The sequence below is a fragment of the Aristolochia californica genome, unplaced genomic scaffold (assembly GCF_029961685.1).
Source record: "Aristolochia californica isolate CCGP_79_NKW_82.1479 unplaced genomic scaffold, dmAriCali1.0.hap1 SCAF_10, whole genome shotgun sequence".
In the NCBI taxonomy this organism is placed as follows: Eukaryota; Viridiplantae; Streptophyta; class Magnoliopsida; order Piperales; family Aristolochiaceae; genus Aristolochia; species Aristolochia californica.
Genome location: NW_027181771.1, coordinates 21,774,449 through 21,802,091, shown reverse-complemented (window position 1 = coordinate 21,802,091; position 27,643 = coordinate 21,774,449). Strand labels below are relative to the sequence as shown.

Genomic DNA, 27,643 nt, shown 5'->3' with positions numbered 1-27,643 from the left:
CTTTAGAGTACTTGTATGCTCAAGAGACCAATTTATCTCTGAGTTTATGAGCTGTATACTGATTTATTCGGTATTAAAAGAGGTAACATAACAGTTACACAATACTATAGTGCCTTTTTGGGACTCTGGCAAGAAATTAATGTGTATCTCATTTATTATGGAAGAACGGGAATTGAAGAAACAACATAATTAATGCCTTGTGGCGAAGTTTCTTGATGGTCTAGGTGCTGAATTTGACGGGATTAAAGAACAGAATCTAACCTCAGAAAAAGTGCCCTCTTTACTGCATTTAATAGGATTGCGAGGGCTGGGACGACCTTAGTGTCCAAGGGAGAAACAGGGGTAAAGATGACTGATGCTGCTACACTTAATACTTCAGGCCCCAGTTCTAATGCAACACACTCGTCTCAAGGCCGGACAGGCTTTGGGAGAGGCAAAGGTATAGATAGTTCATGCAAAGTTCAAGGCCAAGGTGATGGTAGATCCAAGAGGAAGTGTGTTCACTGTGGATTGATTAACCATTACTCAAATAGATGATGGATCAAATTTGGAAAAGCAACTTGGTCAAACTCTACAATTCATGAAAAAAAAAAAAAATGGAATAGTACCAGAGGTTGTGAATTAGAGGGGCCGACAATGTGCAACAATTATTTGAGCAACAATAGATTATGCAGCGCCTAGCTCAGCTTTCAGATGGTTCATCTTCGGCACTTGTGGCTCATGCTTCTACTTCTACAGCTACCCTAACCACTTCAGATATGTCTGCTCTTCATGTGTCTCCCTATCCTACTAGGGTTATTGATTCAGGAACTACTGCTCACATCTCAGGTATGTCAACCGTGTTTTCTAACATGAAAGAGTTTATTACATATAAAACTGGTAAACTTAGCTGATGGCTCTATCTTCTCAATTTAGGGAGCTAAACCAACAGATACACCAATGGAAGTTGGGCATAACCTATATGATGACCAGAGTACGAAATTGAATGATAAAACATTGTACAGAAGGCTAGTTGCAAAGCTTACATATGCAACAATCACACACACTAATATATCATTTGTGGTGACTATAGTAAATCAATTTATGGAACACCCACAGAAGGTCCACCTAGAAGCAGCGCAAAGAATTTTGAGATATTTGAAAGGAGCACTAGGAAAAGGTCTTCTTCTTTAAAAATAATGGTCACTTGAAAATTGACACAATCTTTGATGCAGATTATGCAGGCTCAAAGTTGGACAGAAAATCAACGACAGGCTATCGTGTCATTCTAGGTGGTAAATTTTTTTTTGAAATAAGGTGTGAATATATTGCAAGTAGAAGAAAGAAATAAGGTATGTGTTCTAGGTGGTAAATTAATCAACTAGAAAACCAAAAAGTACAATGTCGTAGCTAGATCCAATGCAAAAACAGAATACAGAACTATGGCACATACTATTCATGAGCTGATGTGTGTAGGATCTGTATCTTAGGAATTTGGTTTTCATCAAAAGGAAACTATGACTATGTTTTGTGACAACCAGGCCGCCATATTTATTGCCAACAACCCAATTTTTTCATTAGAGAACAAAACAATAGAGGATTGTCATTTTGTCTAAGATGTTGTGATAAAAAGGGAAGTAACTACCCCACATGTTCGATCAGTAGATCAACTTGGAGATGTTTTCACTAAGGCATTGGGAAAGCGTTAATTCATGATTTTATGTAACAAGTTGGGCCTCATAGTTATATCCTCCAGCTTGAAGGGGAGTATGAGAAAATCAGCTCAAGGGTATATTGATCATTTTATATAATTGGTTATTTATTTATTGTAGCACTATCTTATTCTGCATGTTTGGTTTTGTCTATGTACAAATTTTAATATTCATAGGAAGTATAAAATGGAAATATAAGGGAATAAGTAATTTTATGTAAGAAGGGGCATTTTGGTAAATTATCCAATTAAACTTAATAAATAGCATTAGGCTTCGTGCACAACCCTTAACGCAGCTCATTCAAGAGCTTCACTCAAACTCTCTCCCCGTCCTCTCATTCTCTGTCTCTCTACCTTCAAGTTTCTCATATTTTACACATAATATGGTAGACAAGAGATCTAGTGAGTAATATAAACTAGCCCCCACAAATTTGGAAGTGGAATCAACCAAAGCAACAAACTTATAAGATGAAGATGGCGAAATTGAAGAAAACATGGAGGACATACCTGAAAAATAGGTCAATGTCCCAGTCAATAACCCAAGGACTAGAGGACACATGAAGTACAAACGTATATGAGCTATAGCAAGAGTGGCACTAGCGATGCAAGAGCTACCAGTAGCTAGAGATACAGACAAAAAGTAGAACGAAGTCACTAGAACCACCATTGAAGCAACTTCTGAAATTCATCTTTAAGTCTAGCAAAAGACTCCAGTTCACCACCAGTCATGCTAGCACCACCTTCTAGGACACTGGAATTGGCCCTAGCTGGTTTGCCATACTTATCCTAATATCTATCAAAATAATGGGACTTTTACCATCTTTTCCCCTAGGAGATCTACTTGCTTGAGGACTACCCTTGCCTAAATATTAAAAAGATAGCTACATGACCAGGCAATCGTGTCCCTTCCAAGTGTCCTCAACCTGACTTGACCAAATATAATTTAATTAGCCAAGTATGGGTTGAATCACTAATGAACGAACAAAATTGAAGATGCACAACAACTTATTTCATAATCCTCTTCACTTAAGTTGGCTCAACAGAACTTCAATAAATCCAAACTAGCTAAAAAAAAGTTCCTTTTTATTTTATTTTTTCTTTTGGTTTTTGTAGTTCAGGCAACCAAATGAAAAACATAATGTCATAATAACATTTTTTTACTTATCTTTTTGTTTTTGCAGTTCAGGCAACCAAATGAACAAAGATATGCCATATAAATATTACTATTGACAGAACTCTACAGAAAAAATAAGTTTCTCACTTCTTTAAGAAAGGCTTCCTCCTTGTCAGCAGCAGTGGAATCATGCCACAAATTAACAACTGCATCACTACCTCCAGTTGCAAGCATTTCAGTCTTCTTCCCGACAGCCAGTGCCCAGACCTGCATGAAGAAGTCAGAGAATCATAAAATGATTCTAGAAATCAGAGAGAACTCGGAGCGGCCTTTCTCATTCTTTTTCTCTTTTTTTTTTCCTATTTTTCTATTTGAGAAATGCAATTGCATCAGCAAAGCGTTAGAACCAGCTTGGACACCAACAACATAAATGATACAATTCATAACACGAGACATGTTCAAACATTGAAACGGTAAACCAAACCTTGTCCTCATGCCGGTCATAAGTAGCAAGGCATTCACTTGATTTTACTGTCCAAAGCTTTAACAAACCATCAGCACCTGAAAAGGTCTCCATTTGATGAGTGAAAGCGATCCAGCCAGGCAAACAGGTCCAAGCACATTAGCTTTTCTCTTATCAAACAACGTACAAGAAGTTCCAAGGAAACAAAGAGACACATTACAAACTTTTGCACTATTAAAAACTAGTAATGTTTTCAGGATTTTGAAAATCTCAGCAATGTTATATAGCACCATATTAAGATTAATTTCTATATTTGAAAGTAAATGAAATATAAAACAAACTTTTAAGACATAGAAGGGCATCCAGAGAAACTACAGAAGATCACTATTAACCTCTAGTTCCTTTTAATCCCTGTCTACATTCTTATCATTCGAATTTTAATAAAAATACAAAGAAAGAAATCCAGGCCCATAACTCTTTTATTTATTACTTCAAACAACCAAATCCACCCACCCACCCACCCCAAAAAACCAACGCAATGAAAAAGATCAACATATTCAGGAAATGCATAAAGAGACTGAAAATGAAATTAGCTAGAAGTGCTGATTTGATAATTTGCAAACTCTTTTGCTGATTTGTTTGTTAAGTAAGGAGCCTACTTCCAATCTCTTGTTGTTAGGGGAGTGCTCCTTCGATTTTTTTTCGGTTGGTTTGTTGCAATAAAAGTACCACCCATAAAATAAAAAAAATAGAAAAAAGTACACAAGTGCGCCTTTACCACAAGAAATAATCTGTGTCCCCCGAGTGAGAAATGAGGCACGTAGCACACTCGATGTATGTCCCTCAAAGGTTTTTAAGCATGCACCACTTGGTACTTCCCATATTTTTACTGTTCTATCCCCAGAAGACGTAATAACACATTTATCAACTGGAGAGAATTCCACAGACCAAATTCCTCTTTTGTGCCCTCTGAGAGTTACCACAGATACCAAACTTGGAAGCTTCCATATGCATGCAGTGTGGTCCTACATAACACAAATTTTGTAATTGTTAACAAACTGATTTAGGAAGTAGTTTCCAACTAACAAAAACTGAAGCTTGCCAACCTGTGATCCACTGCAGAGAAGAGTATCATCTGGTGAAATGGAAAGAGAATTAATATCTTTGTCATGAGCAGAAACGACTGCTCTGGCTTTCAGGTCAACTGTCTCATTAACATCCACAATGAAATCATCCAAATTCCACACCTTTAGTGTACGATCACTATGAGACCACAATACCACCAAGTCATAAACATCATACAAACATGATAAGTTGCCAAAATATAACAAAGAGTAAGATACAAGACACAAAGATATAAAGCCTGCTAGCCAACATGAAAGGCTACAACTTATCAATATAAAATACCTTCAGCCTTCAAGGATAAGAGAAAAACTACAAATTAACCTTACTTTAACAGGGTCTATATAATAGGATTGGCCTACAGGGCCCTTGGCAACTACGAAGACAGGCACCTAAGCCTGCTTGATGCATCAGAACTGTCCGATCAGAGCATCATTAATGACCTAGATCTCCAAGAGAGTGCTGGGTACATATGAACGTTTGCAACTAGTTTCCACCGCTAGGCCACACGGATGTCTAACAAACCTTTTGTCTAAAATCCACTTTTCAGGTCTTTTTCACTCCTTGTCAAAGGAACTTCTAAAGGTTTCCTTCATAGCTCTAATTTACAATTCATGAATAGTCATTCAATGGATAATCAAATTACTATTTTATTTCTAATCTGAACAAGCATATAGGTCCAATCACTAGAATCATTAACTAATAATTGAGTAAGTATTGAAATTAATATTTTTTTGTGGGAATTAAACTTGGAGATATCAATTTTACATATATAGGATATATGATGGAAACCCTCCTACAATTAGAAATATAAAGAGAAGCTTCTCCCTTGTTATCTAGAAATTCTCATTCGAAAGATAAATATTTCTTCCACATGAAGAATTTATTTTCGTATAAATCTACTATGTGTAAGAGTATAATAACTTCTATTGCAACATTGAACGGAAAAGGACAATAAACAGGATGGGTAAGAGTTGTGACCTTTGACTTGCTTGATTAATGGTCTGCAGCTACAGGATATACAATGATCCACCAATCCTAGGATTCACTGTTGACCCACTATAGAAGCACAGAGTTATTTAGCCTTAGATCTTATGGTGTATCTCTACCAAGGTATACACAAATAGGACCCTCATCCTTCATTCAGCACAATCCTTTTAGTAAAAGATTAGGCCAAATGTAGTTGCAATTAGGGAACTGAACAGGAATTACTGGATAACAAGGTAGTTATCGTCAAGAATTCGAATTTGATATCCTTCCATACTTCACAAGCAGGTGCTAGTTCAGGGCTCCACTTGGCAGCTTCATGAATAACTTAAGGCACAACTGTCTTTTGTCTTAAATGTAGTTTAACATAGCAGGTGAGGCTGCTCTAATATCTAATCCCTCAATCATTTGGCTGCACCTGAGCCCGTTGGTCCATTTTAATACACCCCAATAATGGCTTGCTGATGAAAAACAATGTTTTTGTTGGTCATTGTACCAAATCCAGAGTCAAAGCCATATTAACTATTTATGAGCTCATTTTTTAGCAAAAAGTCAACTAGTTCAAAACCACGATAGTAGGATTTAATCTTTCAAATGATGTTTGTAGGGTTTTGTTGATTTTCAGGACTCCATGGATTTAGCTCATGGAGAAAAAGGGAGAGAGACCCATTGGGAGAAAACCAGAGGAAGAATGGGTTATGGACTTGATGTCCTAACCCTCTCCCTAAAACTCTATTTATAGATTAATAAAACTAATGTATCACAATAATACCCCTGAACTTAGGGTTTAGGGTTTAAGGTTTTAACCTTGGAACTTTAAACTAATTATATCAATGCCATCTCTATGAGATGACTATGGGCCTTCTCTTTGATCTAGGGGCCATGAGCCCATCTTCTACATCTCTTGGATGTATGGGCCTTCCTTGGTCTTATGGGTTTAGGCCCATCTTCCAACACACTTGGATATGTGGGTCTTCCTTGGTCGTGTGGGTATGGGCCTTATCTTCCAACACTCCCCCTCAAGCTAGGGGTGAGAGAACAACATGAACTCCCAACTTCTTGCAAATGATGTATAAAAAAATTTTTGTATAAAATGGCACATCTTCCAATATGCCTTCATCTTCCAACACTCCCCCTCACGTTGATGCTCTTGATCATGAGGCCCAATTGGCATAACATAAGTGAGAGTAGCATGACTTCAAGTTGTATGACATTGCTTCATAATCTAGTCAAATAACTCATGCTGGATGTTCGGTACACTCCTATCTTCTGTAGGTAGTGTCACTCCTATTAATGTAGGCAGTGGGCCAATACATTGAAGGGTAATAAAGAAAACTCCTCCATCACCATATCCCTCCACAAGACAACATCTCTCAAGTGATAGGAGTAATAAATGACATTTAGCAGATTCTCAAGCTAAGGTGAGTGTTTCTCTCCAACATTTTGTTGTGGAGTCAGGCACCCAAAGTTAGGTTTGTTTCTCTCCTTCGTTTATCAATATACGCACTTTTATCAAAAAAAAAAAAATGACATTAATGGGGGGAAGTCGGCTTATTTATCATGGTCCCATTCCAGACACCGACTCTCTTGGTGTCCCAACCGTGATATTTTTTAGAGTTAAAATAAATGATGGTGTCCCAATCCGGGCACCAACTCTCATGGTGTCCCAACTGTAATATTTTTTAGAGTCAAATAAACTATGGTATGAGAAAAGGTACTGAGGCCACCTCTTATTTTATAATAATGTCTCATCCAAAGAGACACAATAGAAGCAGTTGAAATGGGTTTGGGCCCATATAACACGAACCAAAATAATCCTTGTAAAATTGACCCATGAAATAATCTAACGTAAATATTTGTACCAAATAATATGCTGACCAAAGAATAATTTGTCAATTCTTCAAAATAATAATCCAGCCAGAGAAAAATTTACCGAGTTACGCCAAAATATGTATAAAACTTGGGCACGTGTACCGAAGTAGAAAATAAGTGGGCCGAGTCATGATTGACCCGGACCGGGTTGACTCGGTCCAAGTTGGTCCGACCCGCTGGATGAGCGGACAGAATGAGTATGGCGAGTCAAGGATAGCTGGGAACTCGGCATGTCCAGTTGGGCTGGAACAGGCGTGAGCCGACGCTCAATTAAACTTTCCTAACTTAGGAAACAATTAATAAGGCTACAGTGCCTTCTTCCTCCTCTCAACGCCAAATAGAGCAACGGTTCAAAATTGTTTTCCGGATTCTGGACTCAAAAAGGAAACGAAAAACGAAAAGCAGTGATCCAGCAACTTCATTACAGAAATAAGTGGAGAGTTTTCCAAAATAAGAACATCACCGGATTGTAATCTTTTGCCGCAAATAATTTTCTGCCTGGATTTCTGGAATAAGATAAAACAGAACCAGCAACTTACCAAATGAAGCAGAGAACCGTGGATACGCGGATTGCTCTGTGTTTCCTTCCTCTGTACTAGAATGATTATCAGGCAAGAATAATATATTCATCCTGGTAAATCGGTAACAGTGGGTCGCCTTCCCCGCAGACGAACAGCCCGGACAGCGTCGTCCTCACCAAAGCTGGCAAAGGAAAGGCCAGCGAATAACTTCCAGAACTCCGCAGTTAAACAGCAACGCAATCAACAATAGTAATGGCAGATAACTGTTTCAAAATAAGAAACTGCTCTGGAATAACAGAGCGAGAATTGTCGACAGAATATTACGCTGGAAATACCATGATCCAGGCTGGAAATACTATGCTATTAATCAGAGACAGCCAAGATAATCGGGAGGTTTCCAGCAATCGGAAATAAACCATTACGACAATCTTCCGATCAAATTCCATCCAGAGATAAATCACAGGCAGAGACGATTTCAGAGAGGAGATAGAAGATAACTTGGATAGATTATCATCTCACACCTGGTGATAATGCCACCTTTCATCTCTCCCAGTGAGCAGTAACAGAAACTGGAAACGGAACTCGGCAGTGTTTTTGTGTCATCGTCTTCTCTGGCCAAAGCCTCAACCTAAAATAAACCGACAGAAGATGGTTTTCGGAAACTAATATCACGAGCAACTATGGAGAAAATAAAATAAAACGCTAGCAACAAAATAAAAAAAAACTAATATCCAGTAACTATGGTAAAAACGAAGGAGAATGAAACCTAAAAAACCATAGTCGGAATCCTGAAAATCAATGCTCTAATACCATGTTGATTTTCAGGACTCCATGGATTTAGCTCATGGTGAAAAAAGGAGAGAGGCCCATTGGAAGAAAACCAGAGGAAGAACGGGTTATGGACTTGATGTCCTAGCCCTCCCCCTGAAGCTCTATTTATAGATAAATGAAACTACTATATTACAATAATACCCCTGAACTTAGGGTTTAGGGTTTTAACCTTGGAACTTTAACCTAATTACATCAATGTCAACTCTATGAGATGACTCTTTATTTACCATCCTGCCATCATTGAATGTGGGCCTATGGGCCTTCTCTTTGATCTATGGGCCTTAAACCCATCTTCTATATCTCTTGGATGCATGGGTCTTCCTTGGTCTTATGGGCTTGGGCCCATCTTCTAATACACTTGGATATGTGGACCTTCCTTGGTCGTGTGGGCTTGGGCCCTATCTTCCAATAGGTTTCCTCCCTTTCTACTTTGTGCTTAAGTTTTCATTTGCTTTTGCACCATCCAAATAAAGATCAAGGACACCGATTGTTGAAAAGCTTTAAAGACAGTTAGCTGCTCGTAGGGTTCTCTCTTTATAATCACATGTTCCGTAGTATCTGTTTGCAAATTGAGCATGAGGCTGCTATTTCTGGGATAATTTGGCTCTCAACTGATAATGGCATCTTCTCGGTCTCATCTAACATTCATAGAAGCGTTGAGCACGAGGCTGCAATTTGTTGGAAGTTCTCGGCATCAAATAAAGTCAGATTCTTCATCTAGACACTTTTTTGAACAAGATCCTCACTATGGACAATCTCCATAGTTGTAGCAACTTTAGCCCATGCAGATTTTGCCCTCTTTGCAACGTTGAAGACAAAAATGTCAGCCACCTCCTCCACTATTGCCCATAGTCTTGGCAGGTCTGGACAGCTCTCCTGAAGCGTTTTGGTATTCAGCTTTGCCTCCACAATGATCTCATCTGGACTTGTCGGCTCCTCTTTTCTGTGTTGTTACTTGACTGATGAGGTTTACATAGAGCAACTACCATGTTTTGTTGCTCTAGGGCACAAAGGCAAGGGATGACAACTTAGAAAAGCAATTCATGCCTTGAAACGAAGTCTTCAAGCTTCATTTGAGAAATTTAATTTAGTGATTACAGGATTTGATTTTGTATAATGTAGCTCAGATCATTTTATATTTATACTTCAACAAGAACAAAAAAAGTGCTAATTATTTACATCTATGTTATAAAACCTAGACCAGACCGCTCAGTTGAGCTAGGTTGAAATCGACCCAATGCCTTGTCTGAGTCATATAAGTAAAAAAAATCGGAGAACGATAAAAATTCAATTGACATGGTTTTGTTGATTCAATTGGCAGGTCACCCAAAGGCACCTCCTCCAACAGCACCACAAAAGGAGAGAGGGGTGGTGACCCTCCTCCCCCCACCCGCTCTTTGTAAACACTAACCCACCCCTCTCACTCTTTGTAAAAATTGACCTTTCCCACTCTCTTTAAACACTAACCTTCCCCTTCCTATTCTCTATAAACACTAACAATTTAGTTAGTATTGACAAAGAGCAGGAGGAACCACCCCACCCCATTCATGACAGGGAAGGATCCTCACCCTCTCCATCATCATGCGGCCATGGGGAGGGAAGGGGATACTACTCCGTCATAGAATCTTGACTAAGGAAAGAAGCAAAACCCCACCCTTCCCCCTTTCTTCTGTCTGCAAGGGAAGGGCATCCACCCTTCCTCCACCGTGCAGAGCTTCCAAGCAACTAAGGGGAGGGTAAAGGCCCTTCCCCCACCAATGAAAAGAAAGGGGAAGGAATGAGGCTCCACCCCCCTCCATCGTCCCTAAAGAACAGGGGAGAAACTCCCCCAATCTTCTTCTCCTTTTTAATACTTCCTAGAGTTAAATGACAAATTTATGACATCATTATTGGTCTACCTTGTAGTCAAACTAAGTTGACCCAAGTTTAATCAAACTCGGTCACATTTCTAGGTCGATGACTAGATCGCTAATGAAAGCATAGGTTTATGTTGATGATATAATTGTTTCCGGAGCACATTCAGGGTATAGATAATATCAAGGTTTATCTAATGCAATTCTGTTAGACCAAAGATTTGGGAATTCTTTTATTTTTTTGGAATCGAGTTGTCTATCTAAGTGCAAGTATATAACTAACTTACTCAATGATACAGTCATTATCGGTAGCTAAGCCAGGAGACAACCCTATAGAGATCAATGTGAATTTGCAAGGAAGTAAATCTATGCCATAGTTACCAAGCTAAGCATTATGTTTGTTGCATCTCTTGTAAGCCGATTGATAGGAAGAACAAAACCAGATCGACCTTCGGTTTTGTACTTTAAAGATGGGTTTTCGAGTAGATGGGGCAAGGCAGGGATGGAAAGACAGGTCGCTTGCTGCAGGAGTGGAACGCAGGTTCTTGAGGCTGCTATCCTTCTTGGAAAAGCAAATCATGCAAGCCCTAGTGAGCAGTGCACAGGTAAGCTTGCTCATAGCCAACGGGCACTTGCTATGACCGGGGGCTTTGCACACACCCATTGTCAAGCACACAAGCCCACGGGTAAAGCAAGTGCTTGTTGGCTTGAGCGCAGTGCCCCCTATAGCCTTGGGGCTAAAGTGCACACACCCCTTATAGCAATAGGTGCTTAAAGGGCATCTCGAGGCAGTTTACCAAAATTTAAGGTATTTGAAAGAGGCTTCCGGTAATGATACAAGAAAAATAAGCAACTCACAGTAATAGGCTTTTTAGGTGCAGATTATGCAGGATCTCTAAATGACAGAAGAATTACCAGTGAATATTGCACATCTGTGGGAAGTAACCTAATAATCACTTTGGAAGGGTAAGAGTAGGCAATTACAACTAGATCCAATCAAAGCCAGAGTATATAGCAATGGCTCATTCAGTCTGTGAGATTATGTGGGTCAAATATTTACTTGAAGAATTCAGATTTCCCACAACTCAACCCATGATCATGACATCTGATAACTAGGCAACAGTTAACCTAGCAAGCAATCCAATGTTTCACGAACATATTGAACACAGTAAGGTACATTGCACTTTATTTGCTATTCAATTATGAGCGACAAGATTACTACTCCCATGGTCATTCTAAAGAGCAGTTAGGTAATATTTTCACGAAGGCTATCATAGAAAATAGTTTGAGATTTTTTGTAAAAAGTTGGGCATGTTTGAGATATACTCTAGTTTCATAGGGAAAGTGAGAAAATTAGTTGTATGTTTCTCTTTTTAGAATTATTCTCAAGTAACTTACTTCATCTCAATGTAAGAAGGAAATTACTGGCTTATGAATCTCAAAATAAACAAAATTGAGGAGTAAAGGGGAGATAACTTCTCTTCTTTCCTCGTCACCCTTTTCCAGGCCGATTTCTCGTTCTCTTCTCTCAAAACCTAATCAAATAGAGTTATTATCTGCCTTCTCTAGGATCTTCTCATGTCTACTTGTCTTCTTTCATTCAGTTTCTCATTTCTGTGTATTAACTGTTATTTTTGTATCTTGTATTGTTTGCTTGCCATGCAAGTTAGCTAGCCTAGAATTTGTATTCTTTTGTTTTTTTATGTGCATGCTTTTGTAAACAACTTCCATCAAGTTGGAATTACTCATAAATCCACTGAAGTCTCTTTCATAGCTCTAATCCCAAAACTGGCCAACTCAACCCTCCCTCAAGACTTCAGACCTATCAACCTCACCTCTGGCTCATACAAAATCATAGGTCATATTCTAACCAACTGCCTCAGATCCATCCTTCCTCAAATCATTAACCCTTGCCAAAGTGTTTTCATCAAAGGATGAAATATCCTCGATTCAGCAATGGCTGCCCATGAACTTTCTGACTCCTTCAAAAAATCCAATCTACCCATAATTGTCTTAAAACTTGACTTTGAAAAAACCTTTGACTGTGTAAACCGGAAACTAGTTGACCACCTTTTTTACCAAATGGGTTTTGGCACCCGTTGGAAATTCTGGATGAGAAGTTGTATTTCAACTGCGTCATATTTTGTTTTGATCAACGACAAGCTCTATGGTTTCTTTAGTGGCTCAAGGGGCATCCAATAGGGGGGACCCTCTATCGCCTTTTCACTCTCATTCCAATAGTGTCTATGGTCCACCTTGCCAAAAGCATTGGCTAGCTTAGCCCCATCTCTGCTGACCCTACTCAAGATATCACCCTCCTACAGTATGTAGACGACACCATTTTCTTTAAATCAGGCACAATGAACCAAATCTCTCCTATTAAAGTTTTGCTCAATTTATTTGAAATTTCATTTGGCCAAAAAGTCAGCTGAACGAAGTCCTCCATCACTAGCTTCACTATTGAACCAAATTTACTGAACTCTATGGCTAGCTATCTGGGATGCAAAACTACAACTACTTGCACCTATTTGTGCCTCCCCTTGACCTCTGGATTACCTTTAAAAGGCTCACGGCATCCTGTTATTGAAGTCTGGAGGGTCGTCTGGCTTCCTGGAGAGGGAAATTTCTCTCCAAAGCAAGTAAGCTTGTACTCATAAAATCAAGCCTTAACGGTATCCCCTGCTACTTTCTGTCACTATTTCGGTGCCCGGCTTCAACTAGAAATAAAATTGAATTCATCAAAAGGAGGTTTCTAAATGGGGGGCAAATGGTGAAAGGAAGTAATATCTCGTGAAGTGGGATGATGTGTGTAAACCTAAACTCATTGGTGGTCTTGGGATCCGTGATACAGCAACCACAAATTCTGATTTTCTCTTAAAATGGATTTGGAAATTCAATCTTTGCCTAGGATTGATTTGGAGAGCTTTAGTTGCTGCTAACGCCAACAAACAATCTGCCTGGTGGACTGAGGGCAAGCGGCGCTATCAATTGTCCCTAGTCTGGAAAAAAATTGCCATGCTATTTCCTAGTTTCAAGAAGGCAATTAAATGTTATGTTGGTAATGGACATCTCACAAAATTTTGGTTTGATTGGTGGATGAGTCTGAGCAATCTCAATATCAGCCATGGGTTGATTTCAAACTTGGCCAGGAACATTGATGCCTCTATCTCAGACCTCTGGTCTGAATCTGGAGGGTAGAATTTGTATCTCCGAAGAGCTTTTTCGGACTCTGAAGCCATTCTAGCATCCAATCTCCTTACCAGTCTCTCCACAGTAAAACCCCGGACATCGCCTAATACACTTATCAGGACCCCTTGCCCCAAAGGTTCTTGTTCCACTGCCTCGGCTAATAAATTCATCAGCAACCCCAACCCACCTCAACCTAATCACCCTGAGGCTATTGCCTAGACCTACTTGCCCCTCCCCGTGCGAAATTATTTATCTGGAGCACTTGTAGGAACAAAATTTTCACCTCTTATTCCTTAACTCGGCACGGAACCTTTGTCCAGGACCCCTCTTGTCCCTTCTGCCAAAATTCTCCCCAAACAACCACCCATGTCTTCTTACTCTGCCATTTTGCCCATACTGTCTGGACTAGCCTCCTAAATAAAATCGGTTTCCAGTATTGTTATCTCCATCCACTATTCTCTCAGTTACTAGTGTTAGACTCCCAAAGCTTGGGAAATTACTCATTTCATGCTACGTTGGTCATATCCTTTGGGCCTTATGGAAGGAAGGAAATAGCCGGAAATTCAATTTTAAATCTACCCCTACCAAAATACTGATAGATAATAATGTTGGCCATGATTCAACCTGGCTCTTGACTCAAAAGGAATTTAGCAGCCTCAACAACTCTAATATTAAAGGGAACTGGCAGTTGGTAGCTGGTATATGACGCATCCTTCTCATTTTCTGATAATGGCAATTTGGGCTCCCCCATCGATGGGCCACTAGAAACTAAATTTTGATGGCAACGCTTTTGGTTGTCCCGGTCCTGCGGGTTTTGGCGGAGTAATCCATGATGGAAATGGTTCTCCTTTTCTCCTTCGTTGGGCCAATTGGAATCTCTAATTCAACAACTGCAGAACTCTCCGGATTGCTCAATGGGCTTCAAATCTTCCAAAGCCATCTCGTGGGCCCTCTGTTTATTGAAGGCGACTTTAAAATTGTCATTGACTGGTGTGCAAAGTCCACCCTTCCACCTTGGCTGGCATTGCGATATGTTTTTTGATATATGTAACTTAATTTCTCTTCTAAACTGTAATTGGAAGCACATCCCTAGGTTTGTCAATCATTTGGCAGACACTCAGGCTAAGTTGGACGTTTCACTCCAACACCTTGTTGTGGAGGAAGGCCCTTTTAGCTAGGTTTGTATTCTTTCTCCTTTTAATAGTTTATACATCCTGGACTCTTCTCTAACTGCTCATGAACTTCTTGATTCGTTCAAAAAATCTTCCCTTCCTAGGTTTGTTCTGAAAATTGATTTTGAGAAAGCCTTTGATCGGGTTGATTGGAAACTGGTGGATTATCTTTTTGACCGTATGGGTTTTGGTACAAGATGGAAATTTTGGATGAGGAGTTGTAATTCCTCTCCTTCATATTCTGTTTTGGTAAATGGGAAACCCCGAGGATATTTCAAAGCCTCTAGGGGGATCAGACAAGGAGACCTCCTTTCTCCATTTATTTTTACTCTCATTGGAGAATACCTAACCTCTATGATCCGGTTTGCTAAACGTTCGGGTTGAGTCAGTCCTATTTTTTCTGATCCAATCCAAGACGTTCCCATTCTTCAATTTGCAGATGATTCTATTTTTTTTGGAGAAGGGTCCATGAGACAAATAAAACACATGAAAACAATCTTGAGCATCTTTGAAATGACGTCTGGTCAAAAGATAAGCTGGGAGAAAACAACAATCTTTGGATTTAATATTGATGCATCTATTCTCAACTCAATGGCGAACTATCTGGGTTGTAAGGTAGCATCAGTTCCGAGTACATATCTGGGCTTACCTTTGACTCCTTTCCTGCCTTCGAAAAATTCCGATTGTTGAGAGGCTTGAGAAGCGTCTGGCTTCTTAGAAAGGAAATTTTTTGTCCAAAGCTGGTAAACTGGTTCTAATTAAATCATGCCTTCATGGAATTTCATCCTATTTCTTATCTTTGTACCATTGTCCAGCTTCTATTCGGGATAGAATTGAATTCTTGAAAAGAAGATTTTTGTGGGATGGGCCAAATGGGGAAAAAAAGTTTAATCTTGTAAAATGGGTAGATGTTTGTAAACCAATTGTAATGGGGGGCCTTGGGATTCGCGACATTGCTACCACCAACAAGTCTCTGCTATTAAAGTGGTTTTGGAAGTTCAACATGCAACCCAATCTACTGTGGCGCCGAATGGTTGCAATTAAATCCGGAAAAGAGAATGGCTGGTGGACGGATGGGGGAAGATTTTACAAGTTATCCCCTGTTTGGAAGAAAATTGCCAAGCTCTTACCTACCTTCAAATCTGCCGTCAAATGCTATATTGGGAGTGGTACAAATACTCTTTTCTGGTCGGATTGGTGGATCGGGGCTAGTTGTTTAGAGGAAAGTTATCCTCTTTTATTCCAACTGTCAAGATCTCGTAGTTCAATGATTTCTGACCATTGGCAGTCTTCGGGTGGTTGGAATCTTCATCTCAGGCGGGCATTAAATGATTCTGAAGCTGTTGAAGCTACTGATCTGATCAATTTACTTTCTGGTGTGGCCTTAAAAAATTTTGCCGATACACTCATCTAGACGCCTAACAAACAAGGTATGTTCTCTACAGCCTCAACGTACCATCATATGATTTCATACCCGCCTCTTCACGCAGAACATCCTGCTGCTTTTGCATGGTCGCTCCCGATTCCTCCTCGCATCAAATTTTTCATCTGGACGGTATGTCGTAAGAAAATCTTAACTTCTGAGCTTTGCAAAGACGAGGCATTAATATTTCCAATCCAGAATGCCCATTTTGCAACACATCTCCTGAAACAGCATATCACACGCTTCTACATTGCGAATATGCTCATAAGATTTGGACCGAATTAATGGACAAGATCGGTTTATTATATTGCCCTTCGCAAGATTTGCAAAACACTATTTTAACTTTAGTTAGCTCTCGTCTTCCGAAGTGAGGGAAAATCTTACTATCTTGTTGTGTTGGACACATTGAGTGGAATTTATGGAAAGAAAGAAACAAGCAAATTCAATCAGAAAGCTATTCCTCAGAATATTCTTTGTGATCAGATAGTCGGTCAAGTTAGCTCTTGGGTTCTCCTTCGCAAAGAATTCTGTGATCTAAGAGCAACAAATATGAGGGAAAATTGGAGAAATGTTGCAAAAATGTCTCTTATTTCGAAGGTTCCTATTATGTTAGAATGGACTAAACCTCCTCCTGGACACTTTAAATTAAATTTTGATGGAAGTGTTTTCGGTTGTCCGGGCACAGCTGGATTTGGTGGAGTAATTCACGATGATCAAGCGAATCTTCTCTTCACTTATGCGGGTCCAATTGGAGTATCAGACTCTACTTGTGCGGAATTACATGGCTTGCTCAACGGGCTGAAACTCTTCAAATAAAAAAAGGACGGTGCTCTCTTGATTGAAGGGGATTCTCAAGTTATTATAAACTGGTGCTCCAAGCCATCAAAACCTCCTTGGCGTCATTGGAAGATATTTTATGAAATTTTTAATTTAACTTCTGTTTTATTACGTACTTGGAAACATGTTCCAAGATCCGCTAATCATTTAGCCGATGTTCAAGCTAAAAAAGGCGTTACCCTCCAATATCTTGTTGTGGAGGAAATGTCTTTTTAGTCTCTAGGTTTGTATTTTCTTTTTGAATACATTTACAACTCTTCTCAAAAAAAAAAAAAAAGTTTATACATCTTTATTCAAAAAAAAAGAAAAAATTATCCCAAAAAAGAGAAGCAAAAATTGACAGACAAGAAGTAAATGAGGATCATACCAACTACCACTAACAAAAAATTTCCTCTGCTTCTTTGAAAAGGCAACCGCCCCTACAGCTCCCATGTGGCCTGCACCAACTCCTATGCAAGATTGGCTTTCGTGCTCCCACAATCTCACCTGTACATTTGAGAACAAGGTGTTAGAATTGTAAATGAGAGCAAACAAAATATAATAAACATTATAAAAGGTTCAATTAGCAATGGCCTATCCAATGTGGGCATAAAAGAACCAAAATAATTTTTAAGAATTCTTATAGAGAAGAGCTTCAAGACAGACAATTAAGGAAAATGTTTATTTTGTAAATTTTCATATAGGAAAAGCCTACTTAAAGAGTCTTAATATTGAAAATAATATGTATACCAATAATTAGTTTCTAATATTTTCTCTAGGCAATGAAAACAATCTTCTGAAACACAACTATTTCTGAAATTTTATCTTACAAGACATAAATTGATGACTTAATCTCTAATCTTGACTGCTAACCATATTGATAGAATAAAACATGAATTGGTATGAGTGATTTTTACTTTTTAACCTTTTTACTAGTTTATCATTATGTATTTCTGTAATTCAATTACTGTTACATAGGGGCATAAATGGTATATGTTGAAGAGAAGATAAGGAAGGCTCTTACATGACTCTCACAGTAAGAAGTCTCACAAAGCCCGAATTAATATAGTGGAGTCTCACAGGAGGAGGTGTCACAGAAGAATCTCAGTTTAAAGATGTTTTAGTTATGTTAGTCTTCTATTTATGTTGAGTGTTTAATTATGCTAGAATTTATCTTTAAGTGTTAGACTTTGGGTGTAATTGGGACAAGGGTACATTAATTGTAATTAGAGTTTATTACTTTTCTCTATTAATAGGGGCTCGTGTACTTAGATTATAACAAGTCAATGAAGTTTTTCTCTTTCTAGAAATTCAACATGGTATCAAAACAGGTTCTGTGAAGAGAAGATATGGAAGGCTCTTACATGACTCTCACAATAAGAAGTCTCACAGAGCCCGAATTAATATATGGAGTCTTACAAGAGTCTCACAGGAGGAGGTGTCACAGAAGAATCTCAGTTTAAAGATGTTTTAGTCATGTTAGTCTTCTAGATATGTTGAGTTGTTTAATTATGCTAGAATTTATCTTCAAGTGCTAGACTTTGGGTGTAATTGGGACAAGGGTACTTTAATTGTAATTAGAGTTTATTACTTTCCTCTATTATAAATAGGGGCTCATGTACTTAGATTATAACAAATCAATGAAGTTTTTCTCTTTCTAAAAATTCAACATGGTATCAAAACAGGTTCTGTGAATTGACTCGATCAACCCACAGAGATAATGTGATCATTTTCTGATCTATCATCTCTAGTACTTTAGGTTTGTATTCAATCTTTTTTTTCTCTTTTCAATTCCAATACCCATTGGTTTCTTGGCATTCGCAACTCCATACTGAGCTTTTAATATCGCAAATTATGAAAGATATTCGAGTCTACTTTCCAACACAAAACGAATTTTGGAAATCGGAGTTTTTTACAAAGAGAACTTGATATTTGAAACAGCAAAGGTCAGACTGCAAGAGAACTTCGAGTAATAGCAGAAAGCGTCAAATTTTGAGTCATCTTATGTCATCAAGAACAAGACTTTACAGGAAGAATTATATATCCAAAAAAAGATATAGAGTCTATTTTCTTATCTATTCAACCAATTCTAAATCTGAGTTTTCTAGAGGAAGATATCGATCTTGGAAGAGTCAATGGTCATATGCTGGCCAAAGAAAAAAGAGTACTGAGTTCGGCCAGATTACAAATTCCCCACATATATCAACTTATTTATCTCAAAAAAGTATATTTTATGAAGTGAAGTTATACCTAGATGAAATATATTGAAGTATAATTTCAGAAGAAGAATTTCATGTCAATTTGATTTATATTTAAGCAGATATTCGCATTGTAGTGGGCAAGGGGCAAGATATAGAATGAAGAGAATCAAGATGTCATAAAAGATTCAAGAACGAATATTTTTATGTCACTTTAGATATCAAATTAAAGATAGTTGAGGCTAGTTTCTTGATCAACAAACCGTTTGTGATTCTGAGATATATTTTTGGAGATATTGATATCAGAAGTATCAAAAGGTTAGCTCTGTCGAAAATCTCTCCTTTGTCCTTATTCTCTCCAAGCATTGACATGATTTGAGTTACTTTTTTCTCGTAAAATCCGAGTTCTTAAGCCAAATTTGTTTTCTAATCATAGAGTTTGGTCCAACTTAATCACTCCATAATGTGCTCATTCAAGATATGCAATATCTTGCATCAATGTTGTTCTCAAGTTCTGTGTTTTTGTTACTTGGTTGTACATCTTCAGCATAGTTAACTACGAAAAATTGTGATCACTACAAAAAGTGTTATACTTGGTCAAGTTTATTAAGTTCTACAGTTATAGTCTCCTCCCCTAGTTTTCCAAAAAAAATGTCACTTTGGAGTATGACTGTTGCGTAATCGCCTCCTTCCGATTAAAATTGTTCTCCTCAAGTTGCTCAAATGTTCATTCCTTCTGTGCCCCACCAAGTGGTTGTTTGGACGCCTCCTCCCACCAGATACTTTAAGCTTAACTTTGATGGCAATGCCTTTTGGAATCCAGGTTTGGTTGGTTTTGGTGAGGTGATTTTTTTATCCCGGAGGCTTAGCTATTATATCATATTCTGGTCCTCTCGGAAATCTGAACTCAGACCATTGCTGAGCTCTCGGGCATCCTTCCCTATATGGCGTCACTGGCAGCTTTTTCTTTTCTTTTTTTTTATAAAGATGTTATTCATTAAAAAGGCGAAAAATTACAAAGAGATAGGGAGCAAATCCCTAACAACAAGATGTTGAAGAGATGCTCCCTGTTTGGCAAGTACATCTGCCACCGAATTTGCAAATCTCAGAATGTGAGAGCAAATACAAGAAAATAATGTGGTAATCTCTAAAATTTCCTGGAAAATTTCCCAATGCCTCCATGGCGGAAAGGAAGTGCCACGGCCCCATCCAATGACTACCTTGGAATCCCCTTTAATGTGAATTGGGCCACTGCATTTATCTTTGAAAATCCGAAGCCCATTGAGAAGACCATGTAGCTCTACAGACGTTGAGTCGGATATGCTTAATGGACCCGCATAAGAAATACACTAATTGCCAAATGAGTCCAAAATCACACCTCTGAAACCTGCGATCCATGGATTGCCGAGAGAAGAACCATCAAAATTCAATTTTAAGTATCCAACCTCCTAGGGCGCCCACTCTTTCATAACTTGAATCTTGGTCCCCAAATGCATCCTTGCTAGGTTGCTCCAGTTTTCACAAATGGAAGTGCCCTTGAAAGAGCAGAAAGGTTTTTTCGTCAGGAGCCAAGTGGATATTTGGCCCGTCACTTTTTCCGCTACACTTTCCTCATATTCAAATTTAGCCTCGAACCGCCTCCTATTTCATTCATTCCAAAACCCCCATGGCACACTGGCAGCTTTTTCTTGATATTATGGATAATGTATCCTCTATTACTTGTCCTTGGTCTCATGTATCAGCCAACACGGCTACTGATTTGTGTGCTAAATTGGGTCCCTCCCTTCAATCTCTTGTTGTTAGGGGAGATCTCCCTTTATGTATTTTCTTGATTTGCTTTGAAATAAAATCATCACCGTTTCAAAAAAAAAAAAAAAAAAAAAAGAAAGAAAGAAAGAACGTACAAGGTTGGGGTTTCATGGTTGCATAGAGTACTAAGGGGGAAGAATGTGGGGGGCATTTCTGCTAGGTGCAAATGGTCAATGGCTGCACAGTCAAGTTAGCAGTAGAAGTTAGCTGGTTGGAACAGGTTTATAAATTTTGAGTTTCGAGGTTGAGGTTGTGTAAGCTGGAGGAAGTGACATGGATGAGTGACTATAACCATTGTCAGGGTCAAGCCGGTTCTGAGTGCCTGAGTTACCAACAGGAGTGTCAACTTGGTGCCATCATCAGGGAGGGGAGCTCTCACTAGTCAAGCTTATGCTAGTGCTGAGCTCTTCAAAGAGGAACTTAATCCAAAAAAATGTGTTGCCAACAACTCATTCTCGAAATTTGTTTCCGGTCCAATGCTGATTTGGGATGATGAAAATTTAGGCACTTGAGTCTGGTCATATTGGTGGTGGCATTGTCCAGTTTTTCCATTTTGCCAAAGGCATTGACATGTTTTCCATAGTCTGCTAGTTCTAAAGCTCAATGGGCAGGCCCCAAATGGAGACATACTGCCAGTAGGAGCACTAAGTCATGGCTGGTGTCCAATCTTTGATGCTGCAAACTGGTGATTTTGGGTTAAGGGTGTTGGAATATATGATGTAATTAAAGACAGGAAATGTAAACTAATTACATCAGTGCCACCCTATTTACATCATATATTCCAACAAAGGGGAAGGGCAGCAGCAGCCTGTTTGTCTTCAATTGTGAGGAAGAATATAAGTCATTGTCGGGGTCTAAGGTAAGAGTATGTGGGGTGTAGGTTAGCTGAAGTTGATTAGAGAACCAATTGGAGATGGCATGGCCAATGCACCGTGGGCTTGCGATAGTGACTACCATGGATTGGGATAGTTTTTCACATCCTTCAACTAGGACAGGGCGATGGAGGAAGGATTATGGGCCGAAGGAGGTGTATTTAATAGGAGGTGAGGCTTTGACAGGGAGATTTGGGGATTCTCCAAAAATATTTCTATCATAGGGAGGATCTGTATAGGTAGGATTAGCATGCTCAGGGTACAATTGGATTCCCGAGGGAGGGCAAAAAGTGTCCTTTGTTTGGAGGGATCTGCCAGGGTAGAAAAGATCTGTATCGGGTGGAGGATTGTACGGGTGGGGTAGGGAGTGGCAAGAGGGGCATAGAGTGTTTAGGGGGCTTGAGCTGATGGGTCAGGTTTCCAGGGGATTGGAGAGCTCGAGGGTGGGATGGGTTGTGTCAGTCCGAGACTGACATGGCTATAGAGAGAGATGGAGGATGGCACAGAGAGGCTGATCGGAGGTGGTGTGATTGATGAGAGGGGGAAGGGCTCCCGATGAGGGGGGACGTGGCAAATGAATGATGTCGGGAGTCAAAAGCTCTTGGCTCTAGGAGCTAAAGATCGGGATTGGGGAGGATCAAAGGCCCGAGATTTGTAGGTGCCGTGAAAAGGGAGGCCGAAGGGGTACTTGGCTCCAGATCAGGGTGATTTGTGGTAGATTTGTTCAGAGAAGAGTTGAGTTGGCGCGGAGGGGACGGGAGGAGTGTGTTGGGGGCTGTCAAGGCAGTACTTTGGGAGTTGTGGAAAGATATAGGGGTGGCGTGAGGCAAGGTGGTCTCGGGACTGGTAATAGGCTGTGAAGTGACGGACCGAGTGATGATTTTGTGGGTTTTGAAATTTGAATTTTCCTTCGAGATGATTCTGGGGACGGAACCTGAGGTGACCTGACATTGATTGGATAACTCGGGCCATAACAATGAATCAGAGCGGACCTGGTTTAACTCAGCACTCGGCGGTTTATGCTGAGTTACTCGCGATTCCAGAGCTTGCGAGTCAGAGGCCATGGATGGGAGGGGACAACATAGATCACCAAATTCTAGCGATATCCAGGTGAGAAGTCACCAGAAGAAAGTTCAATGAGTTTAGTTCCTCTTACCGGAGATTTTGGCCTGATGATGAAGTTTTCCCAAAATAATTCCTGAGGGTTGTCTTCAGCCCATATGAGCTCTCCGAAGATATTTGCTATGCTCTCAAGTGTGCTCTTACACCGAAGTTCCGTCGGGATGCCATGCGTCGTTACTCTCTGTCCGATCCACGAGAAGCCGGAATCCCAAGGCCATTTGCATGTTATTGGGGATTTTACCTCATTTTCGTCTTTGAGTAATGCCTCTCTATCTTCCAGAGAACCAAAGGCTAACAACCAAAAGTGATTCTAGATGTGGGTGATCATCATTGGCCATCAAATGTAGTATTTTTTTTTCTATCCAGGCTCTAATCAACATGGCTGAGTTGTAATCATTTGCTACTGTGACAGTAGCGGCCGACAATAACCTTTTCCAACCCTCTCAGGATTTGTTTGGGGAGGACCAGGGAGAGATGGTTTTCGTGGGAGGATAATTTCGGGATTGTGGGGGGGGGGGGGGGGGGGGGGGGGGGGGGGGGGGGGACAGGAGGAGAAGCAGAAAGGATGATATTTTTTTTGGGGTTTTCAAAGTGGATGTGATTTGGGGGGTAGAGGGGGTGTTTCCAGTGGTGAATTTTGGGGGTTCTGTTTCCTCCTGAAGGGCGATGGCGGGTGGCGACAGGTTGAGTTTTTTTGGGTGGTGGTAGTTATCGAGGGATTTTTCTGGGGCTTGTGTCTGAGAGAGGTGGAGTATCGAGGATTTGAACTGCCTCCATCCCAAGCCAGAGCTTGGGCTTTGCTGAATAAAAATCATTCCCATGATTTTATTAGTTTGCCTCTGGGGGATCGAGCACTCGAGCTTTCCTCCGTGAAATTGAGTGTGGATCTGGAACTCTAGCTCCCAAGTGAAGAGGGAGCGGCCGAAACTTCGCCCAATCTTTCCTTCCCAAACTTTCTATTGAATGAAGTTGAAAGCTTCCACGGCTTGGATGGGGATGGAGATGAAGGATTTCTTTATTCCTGCTCGGGAGATGATTTGCAAGAAGGAGCCTTTTCGATCTATCTTCTTCCAAAGGGAGATAGATCCAGTGCCATTGCGGAAATGAAGATCTTCTAGATTTTCCAACCTGATCCTTCGTCTTGATGTGTGACTCACTACAGTTTGCCATCCTTTTTTGCCGGATGGCTCTTTCGATCAAAGGTTTCCGTTTCCACGGACTTTTACTGTTGCGGTTTCTGCGTTGATTCGACGTTCACCAAATGGGCTCCCGAGTGTTTTTGCTTCGTATTACCTCGCTTCGATCCACATCACAACGATTCGTACCATTGCATCGTATCGATTTGCTTTGGACTAGCTCCGATTCGCATCGTTCCTAATCGTTTCATTCTCCGTGACACATTGAATCGCATCGCTCGCCATCGTTCCGTAATTCAACACTTCGTATCTCATTGCGCGCCTCTCCATCATTCTCCGTATCGCATCACTCGCCTCGCCATTACTCGCATCGCCATCTAGCTACCTTTAGTTGGGCAAATTTTGCGTTTAGCGCATACTACCCGTTCAGCAACAACCTAGTGAACTACAATCTAGATTCAAGATTAATGAGTAATACTTGAATGATAGCAAGTAGGGTTTCTATAGGTATAAGGAAAAATAGAAAAAAGGAAAAAACACAAATGATAACTTTATCAAAGAGATAACTCTATCAAAGAGATAACAAAAAACATAACTTTATTCAAAGAGTAATTTCTGGTTCACTCTATGTTGTCCACAAAAGGAAACAAAGTCCAACTAAGACTTTCAAAATCTAGGGCACTAACTAGAAAATAAACTCAAAACAGGAAACTGTTTCTAACTTAAAGACTTGCAAACTTTAGGCTACAGCAATTTCGAAACAAAGACACAAACTTAAAACAAGGAAACAACCACTAGAAATGACTTTCTGGTTGAAGCTATTAACTAAAACAGGATGTTACTTGTCTAGTTAAAACTTCTAATTTCAACATGCTTGAAATAGGGCATTGTAACTTAGAAAGACATTCTAATTTAGGACTTTTTATTAGGACTTAAGCCCAAAATTAGATACTCAGACCTCTTGAAACTGAGTCTCCTTCTTTCTTCTTCTTATATAAACATGAGAGATTTTTGGGTTATCTTTTGTCCATAAACGTTCTTCAGCTACCTCTTCCACATTCTGGTATACTGCATCAATACCCTTCACCCGCTATAATACTTTTTGGCAATGTGACTATCACAACTCATGCTAAAATACTTGCATACAACTCATACATTAGTGATTTGGAAAAGACTACTCGAGAGAGAAGCAATTAGTAGGGACCACACCCAATCCGCAACCTTTGTTTATTGAGTTAATTGTATTACATGAACGGACTAAAATATGCCCTTAGGCTTACATAATTGAGGAAAATGTACACAGAAAATAAAAGAAAATTACAAAGAAATAGTTCCCAGTCCCTACTTTCTTACCCCCCGAGCAAGACGGTATACATTGTAAAGTCCCACCTTGTCAAGTGGCCCAAAAAACCAAAGGTCCTAGTAAGGCCTTAGTGAAAAATCTGCTTGTTGGTCTCATATTCGAATAAAGGCAATCGCAATTTTTCCTTGGATGAAGTCACTATCCACTTTAGTGCTCTTTGTGCATTCATGGAAAATTGGACAATTGGCAATAGAGATTAGAGACTACTATACCCAAATCATTTCACAAGCTGTATGATCATGGCCCTATGTTTTGCTTCAGCACTTGATTTTGTAACCATATATTGTTATTGTTTTTCTAGGTAACCTGATAAACATCAACGAACATGCAAAATCCACTTCTTAATCTAATGGTCAAACTATGGCCCTACATAATCTCCATGAAAGTAGCCAACCGCATCTGCATGACCATGATTCTCATCCAATGAACTGCTTCAAGATGGTTTCCTAGGACTTTCCATAAACCTATTTACAATCCCAACTACTAAAACAATATCAAGACAAGTCGTTGTGGCATATATTAACTTCTCCCAACTAGCCATCTAAAGAGTTTTGCCCTTCAAATTTGGTGAAGACTCATCATACAGATCGAACTTTGCATCCAATGGAGTATCAACCATTGTGGCACCTAGCAGACCAATCTCACTCAATAAGTCAATGATATATTTCTATTGGGAGAAAAAATACCTGATTTGATTTGAGCCACCTCAAATGCCTAAAACATGCTTCAATGGCCCTAAATCTTTCATTTGGAAGTGTTGTCAAAGATGCTTCTTTATGTCAACAATGCCTTGTAGATCATCATCTGAGAGTATAATATCGTCTAGATAGACAATACCCACAACACATCCAATCACCCTTCTAAAGATAAACATACCGATCAGAGCTACTCAACTTAAGTCAAAACCTATCCTTATACAACTGAATTTATCAAACCACAACCATAGATTTTGTTGAAGTCCATAAATCGCCTTCTTGATATGACACACCTTTTTGTCTCCCCCTAAACCTATGGTTACTCCATATAAACCTTAAACAAGTCAACATAAAAAAATGCATTCTTGACATCAAACCTATGTAATGGCCAGCCTCTATTAACAGCTACAGAGACAAAAAACCAAACAGAATTTATATGCGCAACAAAAGAGGAGGTCTTGCATCCATGCCATAAGTTCAGTACATCCTTTCGTGTGGCCTCATATCAGTCCATTGATCCATCAGCTCGGTGTTTGATCACAAACACTCAATGGCAGCCAACAATTGTAACAGCCTATGGTGCTGCTGCTGCTTCCCATAAAGATTCGGTACGTCACCGCATCTCTGAGCTTGATCTACTCCAAGAACAAAGGTCTCTCTCTCATCCTGATTTACTTCTCAGAAATCATCTTAATCTGGAATATTCAACTTTACTTTGACATGATTCTGTTCGTTGAAAACATCGTGCAAGATTTCATTGGCTGGCCGAGGGGGATGGAAATACTAATTTTTTTCATGCCATTGCCTCGGCCAGGAGGACGGCTGACTGTATCACTTCTTTCTATCATGGAGATCAAGTGATCACTGATTGTTCCTCTATATCTAATCTTCTTGTCAAGTGCTTTTCAGACCTATATTCGGAGGAGCATTTCAACAGGCCAACGCTATTCCAGCTTTACTATAAGTGCATCTCACGTTCTGATGCGGATGAATTAGAACGGCCTTTCAGCCTTGAAGTAACTGATTCTACTTCCCTTAGCCTTCCAAAAGACAAAGCTCTTGGCCCAGATGGTTTCAATGGTGAGTTTTACCACAAATTCTGGGACACAATCAAATCGGATCTACATGCCTTCATCCAAAATTTCCACCAAGTCGGCATCACTCACAAAGCAGTAGGTACCTCCTTCATTGCTTTAATTCCAAAAAAACCCAATTCAGCCCTTCCTCAAGATTTCAGACCTATACGTCTAACCACTAGTTACTATAAAATCATTGGTCGACTTCTTGCAAACCGTCTTAGATCCCTCCTTCCCAAAATCATTAACCTTTGTCAAAGTGCCTTTATCCGTGGTAAAAATATCCTGGACTCCGCAATGGCTGCTCACAAACTCCTAG

At 39.7% G+C, this 27,643-nt stretch overlaps 1 protein-coding gene across 1 annotated transcript in view; it reads right to left on the bottom strand.

Annotated features, from left to right (window-relative positions):
- LOC137941491 (protein TORMOZ EMBRYO DEFECTIVE) overlaps positions 1 to 27,643 on the bottom strand; it is a 63,484-nt gene that overhangs the window by 9,406 nt on the left and 26,435 nt on the right. Inside the window, exons 7-11 of the mRNA XM_068786935.1 lie at positions 17,442 to 17,560; positions 4,374 to 4,530; positions 4,046 to 4,292; positions 3,289 to 3,365; positions 2,952 to 3,071 (exon numbers count right to left, since the gene is read on the bottom strand). Coding sequence (XP_068643036.1) covers positions 2,952 to 3,071; positions 3,289 to 3,365; positions 4,046 to 4,292; positions 4,374 to 4,530; positions 17,442 to 17,560 — 720 coding nt within the window. The remainder of the gene's footprint in view (positions 1 to 2,951; positions 3,072 to 3,288; positions 3,366 to 4,045; positions 4,293 to 4,373; positions 4,531 to 17,441; positions 17,561 to 27,643) is intronic.